General features: G+C 50.3%; 1 protein-coding gene across 2 annotated transcripts in view; it reads left to right on the forward strand.

Annotated features, from left to right (window-relative positions):
* Nucleotides 1-10,586, forward strand: part of FMNL1 (formin like 1) — a 56,215-nt gene that overhangs the window by 6,169 nt on the left and 39,460 nt on the right. For both annotated transcript variants that reach the window (XM_019523542.1, XM_019523541.1), the window contains exons 2-4: nucleotides 6,384-6,494; nucleotides 6,656-6,729; nucleotides 9,272-9,355. In XM_019523542.1, the coding sequence (XP_019379087.1) occupies nucleotides 6,384-6,494; nucleotides 6,656-6,729; nucleotides 9,272-9,355 (269 nt within the window). The remainder of the gene's footprint in view (nucleotides 1-6,383; nucleotides 6,495-6,655; nucleotides 6,730-9,271; nucleotides 9,356-10,586) is intronic.

Here is a 10,586-nt window from a genome sequence, read left to right on the forward strand (position 1 = left end):
GGGGGGGGGGGGGAGGGAGAGGCAGTTCCCACTGCCCCCCACTTTGGGGGGCAGATGCTCTTCCATGAGCCCCCAGAAGCCCCGAGGCTGCTGCAGCAGCCAGTGAGTGCATGGTTGGTTTGGTTTTTTTTTTAAAGGGCCAGGAGCTGGGGCAGGCAGGGCAGCCATGGGGGGCGGGTTGGGAGAGCGGGTGGAGGTCAAGGGGCTCATGACCAAGCCCCCCACACAGCATGGGGCAGCGGGGATCACCTCCCTGCCTGACAGCACCTGGTGAGTGGGGGCTTTTTTTTAAATAACTGGGAGCTGAGCTGGGTGGGGCAGCCATGGGGAGGCTGGGACAGGGGGCTGGGGGAGCAGGCAGGGGATGGGGCCTGACAGGGGTCTCCCCATGGTTCTCTCCCCCCTCCTCCAGCCTCCCCTCCCCCGCCTCCTACTTACCAGCTCAGAGTCTGGGTTCAGCTCCCTGCTGCAGCCAGTGGGGACTGCCCGAATTGCTGAAGCTCTCCAAATCTTTTCTGAATCAATTTGGAGAGCTTCAAATCGATTCGGACCTTTTAATTGGCCCCCTAATTCAATTCGGATTTGGAGATTCAGCTGCTGAATCAAGCCGAAGCTCCTCTGAATCGAATCAGCACCCAAAGCTTCACACAGCCCTACTGGATTCATGACCCAGGAAGCGAAGGGGTGTTCAATAATTGCAACCTGCCTGCAGAGGGGCAGGGGTGCTTGCACTTGGTCCTGGTAAGGGGCCAGCCAGATGCTTTGCAGCTGCAAGCTCTGTGTAAGTGTCAAGTATTATTAGAAACCAGTAAAAGATCAAATGCTTCAGAAAACCCTTCCATGGGGAAGGGGAAGGATTCTGCATATCTAAATAAACAGGCCTCAGCACTTGCTTATTATCTCAGGGGGGACCCTGCAGGTCAGGCTCAGTGCCTTGCCACCCTTACTTTTGGATAAATGGGAGTGGTGGCCCTTTTGCCAATGAGCAGTGAGTTCACCCAGCACCTTTCTCCCACAGCGTTTCTCAGAAGGTGCCCAAAGTGGGTGAGTGCCACCTTCCCCTCTCATGGACCTTGTAGAGACTAAGTACAGAGTACCTATGGCCTGCTTATGGTGCCTGTTGCCTTGCTGGTGTTTCCCAGGTTGGCTGGTGCATTTATACTCAGGTGAGGAGATTAGGATGGGGCAGAGCCCTCTTGTGTCATCCAGGGTTACCACACAGAGCAGACTTGCTTTGGGCTTGTGCCACAGCCAAGGAATAAGGACTCTGATTCTGGGTCAGGCACAGACCAGGCTCCTCCCTTTCTGTTCACTGAATCTCCAGGGGGCTGTCATGTGTCCAGTATTTCAAATGCTGCTTAGGTGCTTGGCAGCTGGGCTGGGTCAGCCCTGGTGCTGGCTTCTAGGGCCACAGAAGGCTGCTGTGATACCTGACAAATTGGCAGCCCAGCACTTTCTGGACACTGACCTGGAAGGGACCTTTTGGGCCACTGAGTCCCAATCTGCTGCTCTTGCAGGCTTTGTGTCCTATAATCATCCCTTTCATAAGTATATCTGGCTCTATCTGAAGAGCAGTTTGGTGTCTTTGCTCTCACTGCTCTGATTGAAAGGCTGTTCCAGAACCTGATTGCTCTAATGGTTAGGAACTTTCTAATTTCCTGCCTAAATGTATTCATGGCCAGCTTATACCCATTTGTTCTTGTGCCAGCATCATCCTTTAGCTTAAATAGCTCTTCTCCCTCCCTTTATTTGTCTTCCCCACACTCTATCCCTCCCAATGTACTGATAGAGAGCAATTGTGTCTCCACATAGATGTTGTTCTGCTAGGCTGAATGAACTGAGCACTTCCAACCTCCTCTCCTGGGATGAGCTGTCCATTCCCCTGACCACCCACATAGCCCTTCTCTGCACCTCCTGCTGTTTGAGTTCATCTTTCTTGAAGGTGGATAAGCAGAATTACACACACAGTTACAAGTGAGGTCTCACTAGTGCCCTGTACAGTGGCAGTAATACTTCCCAGCTCTACTGGAAACACTTTAGTGGATATACCCTAAGATCATATTTACCTTTCTCATGATGGCATTGTATTGGAAGCTCATAGACATCTTGTAATCAATTAGTATATGCAGGCCCATTTCCTGCTCTTGTCATTTCCAGCTGATAAGCTTCTAGCTTATAGCAGAAGTTTTCACTGTTAGTCTCCCAGGGCATTTTGACATGTGCTGGGACACAGCACCGGGTGCTCTTAATTAGCAAGCCACTCTATTAAAAGGGCCCATGCATCACGTGTATCAGCATCACCATGCGTCCCCCCACTGAAAAAATGGTGGCAGGGCACTTTGAACTAAAGCTCATTAAACGTGTTTTATTTCAAAGCACCCCACTGCCACTTTTTCAGTACAGAGATGCATGACGATGCTGATACACGTGATGCAGAAGGCTGCCAGAGCGTATCAATTTCCATTAATCGAATCTGCTTTGACATGCAGCAGGCTTTGTGCACATGCATAAGAGCTGCAAGTGCTCAGTCTTGTAATTTTTTTCTCTCAAATGTTATCCCATTACTCCATTTTTCTAGGCCATCCAGTTCTTGTTCTAGGACAGCCTACTGCTCCTCTGTATTAACGGGTCCTCCTAGGCTAACTTTGGGTCATGAGCTGATTTCACCAGCGAGATCATGAAAATATTAGTCAACCAGAAGAACACACTGTGAGAGAAGACAGGCTTCCAGTTTCCCTGGTGCCACAGGCATCCCTTAAACATCCCATGCATTATCCCTAGTTAAGACTTTTGAGACCTTGGTGATACAGGCCTCCCTCTGTAAGCAACTTGCCCAAGGTCAGTGGGATGAAGTATGCCCTGTCCCTCCTTGCTGGTTTCCCTCAGAATCAGATGCTGGCCTGCCTGGTAGCCAACCCCCAGGGCCCTGGAGGGCACTGTGATCTTGAGTGTCTCACCTTCAACTCCATCCTAAATGCCCTTCCCTTTGGCTTCCACCCCTTGCTCTCCACTGAAACCACCCTTGGGATAGGCTTTGTCTTTAGCCAGAGCTCAGAACCAGAACCCCCACCCCCATAATCCTTGTCCCTTCAGCACCATCTGCCAGGCTCCTCCTCTTGAGATCTTGTCTTCCCACAGCTTTCAGGCTCTTCCCTATTCTGGTTTCCCTCCTGCCTCTCTAATGCCTCTTTCAACATGCCATTTGGAGTTTCCTCCTCATCTTTCTCCAGATTTTCGGGGGGGTCCCAAAGGCCTCTCTTCTTGGTCCCCCTTTCCTCTCCCTCTGCCTGACTTCTGGGCAATCTCATCCTCAAGAACACATTCAGCTACTTTCTCTGTGCTAATGACTCACAGATCATCCTCTCTATTCCATATCTGTCTTCTTCTGTCTAAACCAAACTCTCTGCCTGTCTCTCAAATATCCTCATGGATGAATAGCCATCAGCTCAAGCTCAACGTGACTGCAGCTGAGCTCTTAATCTTCCCTCCTCACTACCTCCTTCCTCAATGACTGCAAACACCCTCACTATCCCATCTCTCATTCAGGGCCATAGTCTGAGCATCCTCTTTGACTTCCTCTTTGTCTTTCAGTGCTGACACCCTGGCTATATCTAATTTTGCAGTCAGCCTGTATAGATTTCTAAGATTTGGCATTTCCTCTCCTTCCACCAGCTAAAACTCTCGCCCTCATGCCTCAGGTACTGCAGCATCCTCCTCTCCAGATTTATTCATTATGGAGAGATCAGCTTCTACCTCTGATGGGCTAGCCTTCAGCCTGTTAGATGTTCAAATAAGCCACAGGTGTGGTGATGCCACTGCCCATCCTGGTGACTACTGTTTCTTTGTGTTTTCCTTGTCTCTCTGTATCAGTCCGTCCCTAGGAAGCTCCATGGAAGCTCCATGCAGTAGGCCCTGCCTTTCTATTCTGTGTATGGCAAACAGTGTGGTAGAGTGGCATCTTGGAGGCTAACTGGTTCAGAGAGGCATGTGCTTTCACAGGCAGCAACCTGATTCATCAGGTGCTAGGAATGGACTAGCAGGAATAAACTATTTTTTATGTGGAAGGAAAAGCGATGAGAAAAGTAGTAAAAGTGAATTTACAAAGAGAAGTAAAAGTGAATAGATTATATCAGAGGAGTCAAAGGGTGTAGGCAGAAGTTCAGCTCCCTGAAATAACTGAGAATGCTTTGCAGGAAGTGGTCTGACTTACAATGATCCCCTGGAACAAACAAAGTCACCACTGGTTCCAGTGGGGAGGGGAATCTAGCTGCTGGCTGGGAGCCTGCAACTGGTTTTTTTCCCTAGCAATAGCCCCTCTCTCCCAGCCTGTCTCTGTTTCAGAATGGGAGGGGGAAAGCCCAGCTAGCTCTGGAAAGTGGAGTGGGTGTATTGGAGTCCCCCACTTCAGGGGGCTCCAGTACACCTGCCCCACCCTCTAGCAGGGGCTGAAAACCCCCCAGGACAAAATCCCTCTGCTCCCTTTCCCCCCTCTCATTCTGAAAACAGATCAAGGCTGGTAGGCAATGCAGACAGAAGTTACAGAAGAGGGTCTGTTTTGAAAGTCTTAATCTGACGCCTCATGCAATGAAGGTTCAGATTTTCACCCAATCGGCCATTTTTTAAGCTGCCAGCAGCTGTGCACTTGGTCACAGCTATAAGCTGCTTTTTGTGGCCAGATTGAACGAAAATGGTCCCTTCTATCTGTGCCTGAAGATATGACCCATCGGCTGGATCTGTCATGTGGAGTCCCCAACACATCATCTTGGGGTGCTGCTCCTGGGTCCAGAGTTGCCCCACATGCTGTATGTGGTATGCACCACACTGGCTCTGCACACAGGCCTGGGATGCACACTGAGCATGGTGTCCACTCTGGCCAGCCTGGGACACATTATACATGGTGCCTGTGCACAATATTTACTGTGGCATGAGGGGTGACTGATAGATGTGCTGCTTACCAGCTGATACTGGGCAGTGGTGCTTCTTGCTCAATACTCTGTCATATGAGGGAGGGAAAGAGGCTGGTCTAGTATCTGTCATGTGAGGAGGAAGGAAGTGCAGTCTTCAGTTACAGCACAGGACTGGACATCAGGAAGTTTGGGTTCTGCTCTGACCTCTGCCTTAGTTTTGTTCAGGTCACTTCATTACTCTCTGGATTATAAGGATAATATTTATTTATCTCTAGCTGCCTTTTAAGTCTCAAATGGGTGTCAGGAGCTGACAGCTGCTTAGTAGCATCAAGGCACAGTCTGTCTGTTAGAGACTGTGTTGTAAGGTGTGGACAGAGAACAGGTTTACATTGGTGTAAATAACACTGGGATCTAAGTAGAAAGACATGCTGCCGGAATAGGTGGCTACTGCAGCACCTCACTAGTAGGTTGCCTTTAGCAAACAGTGATGTTGGGATAAGCTGTGGACAAACAACATCTATGAGGTTGTAATTCAAACCAGCATACACCAGTAACCTGTTATCCCTGATTCTTTCAGGGGCACCTCTATATTGAATTGGGCAGATTTACCCCAGTGTAAGGTTGTAGGTTGTGTATTGGCTTTTTTTACACTGGTGTACAAGATGCTTATACCAATGTAAGTGTTCTCTGTCAGGGCCCATAGCCTGTTTGCTGGAGGTGGTGAGGACTGTGGTCTGTTGTGGAGGGGCACTTCAGGGGCTTCTGTGGCAGTTTCTGTACATATTTTACTTTCATTGCTGTGGTTTTCCAACCTGGGGGAGGAGATGCATCTGTATCACTACTTGTGGGTGAGATGCCCCCAGAACCATGTGTGACACCATGGTGATACGTCATGACGTAGGCTTTTGTGTGATGATGACATGTTCTCTTGCAGTGAGAGAGAGAAAAAAGTTGCGATTCAAGAAGAGGCTGTATGGGTATCTGGCTGGGATGGTTTAGGACCTACACTGGGCACTGTGCAGGGCCTGGACTAGATGGCTCTTGCAGTCCCTCCCAACCCTGCAGCTCTATGATTCTGAGTTTTGCAGGGTCAGGAGATTTCCTGTTGTATCTGAACTGGTTTCTATGTTCCCATTTGAGACCTATGTCCCTTAGTAGGGTGGCAAACCTGTCAGATTTGGGAAGAGTTCTGGTGAAGAGCCAAGCTCCACATGTAGCTAACCCCACTGGTGGTCAAGTCATGTGGAGTTGAATCTTCTTCCCTGATCCTCTGCAGTGGTTTTTCACTGGCCTGCCACGTGTGCCAGGCTCCACAGGTCCATCACACTTGTAGGAACACATGCATTTTTCATAGACTTATACGTGTTCATCCGCAGACGTGCATGCATGTATACTCTCAACAACACTAGAGGCATTGTTTCCTCCTTCCCAGGCTGAGGCTGGACCTGAGTATTTGTATTTTCTCACTCCTCACAGGAACGGGTCCAGGTTAAGAACCCACCCTCTGCATACATCCAGAAACTGAAGAGCTACCTGGAGACAGGCGGAGTCAGCAGAAAGGTGACCCCTGACTGGTCGACTGCCTTGGTGATAATCCTCTCCCCTCTTCTCTCTTTCTCTTTCTCTGCTGTAAACTCTTCAACCACCCTTATGTAAAAAACATCTTGAGTTAGTGTATATGAGCAAAAATGAATGATTCGGGAGCCATGGCTATTCTGTAAATTGTCTGTCTCCCTTTCAAAACCCAGTTTAAGAGGCGCGTGCAGGAGTCCACACAGGTGCTTCGGGAGCTGGAAATCTCCCTGCGGACCAACTACATTGGGTAAGGATCCACAAAGAACTCCCTAGTAATGCCTGGGCATAGCATGCAGTATTATTCCCTTTCTGCTGGCCAGTCCTAGCAACTATGCAGCCTCCATCTGACTCACAGCTCAAGTGAGGGGGCATGGGTTTTGGGGACTGAAGGCCCAGGTTGAAGCGACAAATATGCCAACTGCATGCACATTACCAAGGTGCATTAGATGTTGCCTGCCAATAGTTCCCAGAAAAATGAATGTAAGTATGAGTTATAGCCAAAGCTCCAAGATCACCTGCTTTTGCCCAAGTAGTAGAGCTGCTGGTCTGTGAAGCAGAAGTCCCTGGGTGAAGGCCTATTGATAGCATGTGCCTGCCAAACTCCTCTGTAGCTGCTCTTATTAGGTTTCAATTGCTGTATTTGACCCTCTCTGGGAAAGGGACAGATCAGCAAGGGGAAGCTTTCCTACCTCTGAGTTTGCAACATTGCTACCATCATAACTGCTGAAATCTCACAGTGACTTCCTTGAGAACCCCAGGCTGTCTGCCTGGCTGATCCAGATCCAGGAAGATTCTCAAACAGGCATTACTCTGGATTGGGAGAGGTCCAAACTCCCAGGAAGTCCAAATGCCTACTGCCAACATAGGGAAACAACCAGTTAGACCCTGTGCTCAGGTGGTGCTGAAATGCCTCTTCAGAACACCAAGGGAGCAGTCTATGAGAGCCCAAGGCAGAGTCTGAGCATTTCAGAGTACCAATCTAGGTAAAGGATCACACAGATCTTTCCATTCTGAGCCTATGGGTCCCTGATGTGGTGATCTTAGCCCACTTGTGAGAATGTTATCCAGCAGAGGGGAGGGGAAGAGACAGTTTGGTGGATGAGAGACAATGAGAGAGAATGTCAGCTGTTTGGTAGAGATGTACATGTTTAATGTCAGCGATTCACAAGGATTAATACCCTCCTTGCAGTAGAAACATTTATATCCTCTGCTTCTGGAGAAGTTGGTTTTCTGGTCCTCATCCATCCAAAAGGAGTCTGGCTTCTCTAAAATGGTAGCTCTTCTCTTGTTCCAAGGCCACTGAGCATGTGAGGGGAGGAGAGACTCCCTGTAGGTTTGACATTCAGACCTTTCTCCGTAAACAACTGGATCCTGTGCACAGAAGCCTCATGAAAGTTACCTGGAGAGCTGCTAAGAATGGGGCATCAAGGACCCTGTCTGGGAGCATGGGACTGCTTAGCACTTGCTCATCACTTTGCACAAAGTCCCTGGGTGACTTAGAGCCTGTCGTCTGTTGAATCTCACTGTTCTGTGAGGCCAGCCTACTGCCTTGCAGTGCACCCAGGGTGACTGGCACTCTCACAGTGTGCTGGACCCAAGCACTGGTCTACAAGCAGCAGAGCACCCATAGTTTCATCTGGGCATGGGTAAGGGTAGAAGGTGGCCAAGCCCCCTGCCTGGCACTACGACTGTCCAGTGGCATTTGGACATGTGGAAGGGCCCCAAAGCTAGCTGCATGCCAGCACTGAGGAGGGAGTGGGAGGCTCTTATCATGTAGTGGTTAGTGTTGTTCTGAGGCTTCAGGTCACTAGATGTGCAGTCTGCTAAGGTCAAGGATTCAGAAGTCTGGAGGTTTTTGCAAATAACCATCTGCTCCAAGGAGCATTTGAATAGAAGCCCCCATTGCCTTCCCATGATGTGGGCAGAAGCCTTGGATGAGGATGGGATGGTGTCTCCTGCTTGATGCCATCATGAGATAGGAGGCTGCTCTTGGGGTTAAGGCACTGGACAGAGACTTGGGACACGTGACTTCAGTTCCCATCTCTGCCACAGACTCCCTGCCAGACCTTGGGCATGTCCCACAGTCTCTCTGGAGCTCTGTGCCTTGGCTGTGAGAGGGGGGTGGCAACAATCCTGCTGGATCCATAATCTGTGGATGTGTGTGGGAAGGCAAGGGGAGAGCTCCCCTGGGACCAGAAAAAGGCTTCCCCAGGAAAATCAAAGCAGGGAATCTTTGGAGTAACAGGGACAGGATGCAACAAGAGATGTGGAATTTGTAACTACTCCCAAGGACACAGAAGGGCCTGGCTGTGAAACCTGTCAGAATCAGGCCAGGTCAGTGCTGTGTTAGGTGGACACCACTTGCATCTTCATCAGGCTGCATTGTAACCTTGCTGTCTGCCCTGAGCAAGATGGGTGGCCGAATTAGAGTGTGTAGCTGGGACTGATGCATCCTCCATGTTTCCCTTGGCTGTGGGGAGGGAGCAGAGAGCTTCAGGCCTCACTCCAGGTGGCTTTGGCCAGTGAACAAAGGTGGCACTGCTAGAGGGTCTCCCACCCTGCCATGTCTCGTCCTGAGAAAGACATGGGGGCACTTCCTGTGCTTCTCACTGCAGCTGTCTTCAGTCTAAGCAGAGTGGGGACCCACCCTCCTGGTGGGCCTGACAAAGCTAGTGCTGGTACAACCCAGCTCACAGGGAGGGTGAAGCCAGTCTAGACACAAAGGGAGAGGAGGGAAAAGAGAAAGTCAAGGTAGTACCGCAAGGGCTAATGCCTGTCCTCTCTTCCAGGTGGGTCCAGGAGTTCCTGAATGAGGAGAACAAGGGGCTGGATGTGCTACTGGAATATCTCGCCTTTGCGCAGTGCTCTGTCACGTAAGTTGCTGCTGAGTGCTTGCCCCTATCCCTGCTTGCTGCAGCCTGCGCCAGAGGGTGGTGTTGCCCTGCATCAGTCATACCCCTGAACTGCTGCACCTTCTGTCAGCACTGGCCCCGATTTTACAAGGTGCTCGAGAATGTGCTGAGCTCTAAGTCATGTGTCATTGACTTGGTGTCTTGTGGGATCAGAGCCACAGGCCCTGACTCAGAAGGCAGGCAGGGATGCAGATTGTCTAGGCTTTCCCTGGGGCTTGGCTTTGGTATCTGTAGCCTCTGGACCCCTCATTAGCAAGTGTGTCAGACTTCTTAGTTTGCCACTGAACTGCCTGTTCTGTGTGATGCTTCTGAGCCCTAGAGGCAGGAGCACAGCAGGATGGTACCTGTGAGCTGTACCCCCTATCCTGTCTTTACAGTGAGATGGGAGAGGATTGCCCAACATTGTGCTGTAAGAGGGCAGTCAAGGGCCATGGCCATAGGTCCCCCTGCAACCAGTCCCCCAGTACTGCAGTGAAGTGAAGGATCTGTGCTCCCTGAGAGCGATGGCCCAGGTGCAGTGGAAGGAGTGTGGTCTTCTAGTACAGTGCAACACCACCCCCCTGCCTTGCAAAGCCCAAGCCCTGGACAGGACATTGGTCTAAACCAGAGGGCCCCAAATGGTGGCCACAGACAGCTGGTTACTTACCTGAAGCTGGCTGGTCCACCTTGTCACTGGCTGCTCCATTTCATTGATCAACGCTTAATCTTCACAATCCTTTTACTGTTGTGACTTCCCCTGTCGCTTCCTGAGGCTGTGAGTGGGAGGGGTGGCATCCATAAGGTGCACAGTCTGTGGAGCTGGGCAGCATGGTGGAAAGAGCCTGAGAACCTCCCTAACAACACAGGACTGGGATTTTCAAAGGAGCCGGATGGGTCTAGGGTCCCTGGAGTATTTGGGGAGGACCTAGGGGTCCCTGGCTTCATTAGGAACCTTTTAAAGGAAGACAGAGAAGGTTTCTGATAGCAGAGGGCTCCAGTATGGCAGACAAATACTCTGTGGGACCCAATGTCTAGGAGTTGAAGCTAGACAATTTTAGAGTATCAAGTAAGATACGAGTAGTTACCAAGAGGTGGGGAGAAGAGGCAATTCACTGTTGGAACAGTTTTCCCAAGGGGTGGTGAAGACACTCGGTCAAGATTGTTTCTTTACTCTGAGAAACATACTGCAGCTGAGAGGTTTTCAGGTTGTGGG

The sequence above is a fragment of the Gavialis gangeticus genome, unplaced genomic scaffold (genome assembly GCF_001723915.1).
Source record: "Gavialis gangeticus isolate Ggan-Ray unplaced genomic scaffold, GavGan_comp1, whole genome shotgun sequence".
In the NCBI taxonomy this organism is placed as follows: Eukaryota; Metazoa; Chordata; order Crocodylia; family Gavialidae; genus Gavialis; species Gavialis gangeticus.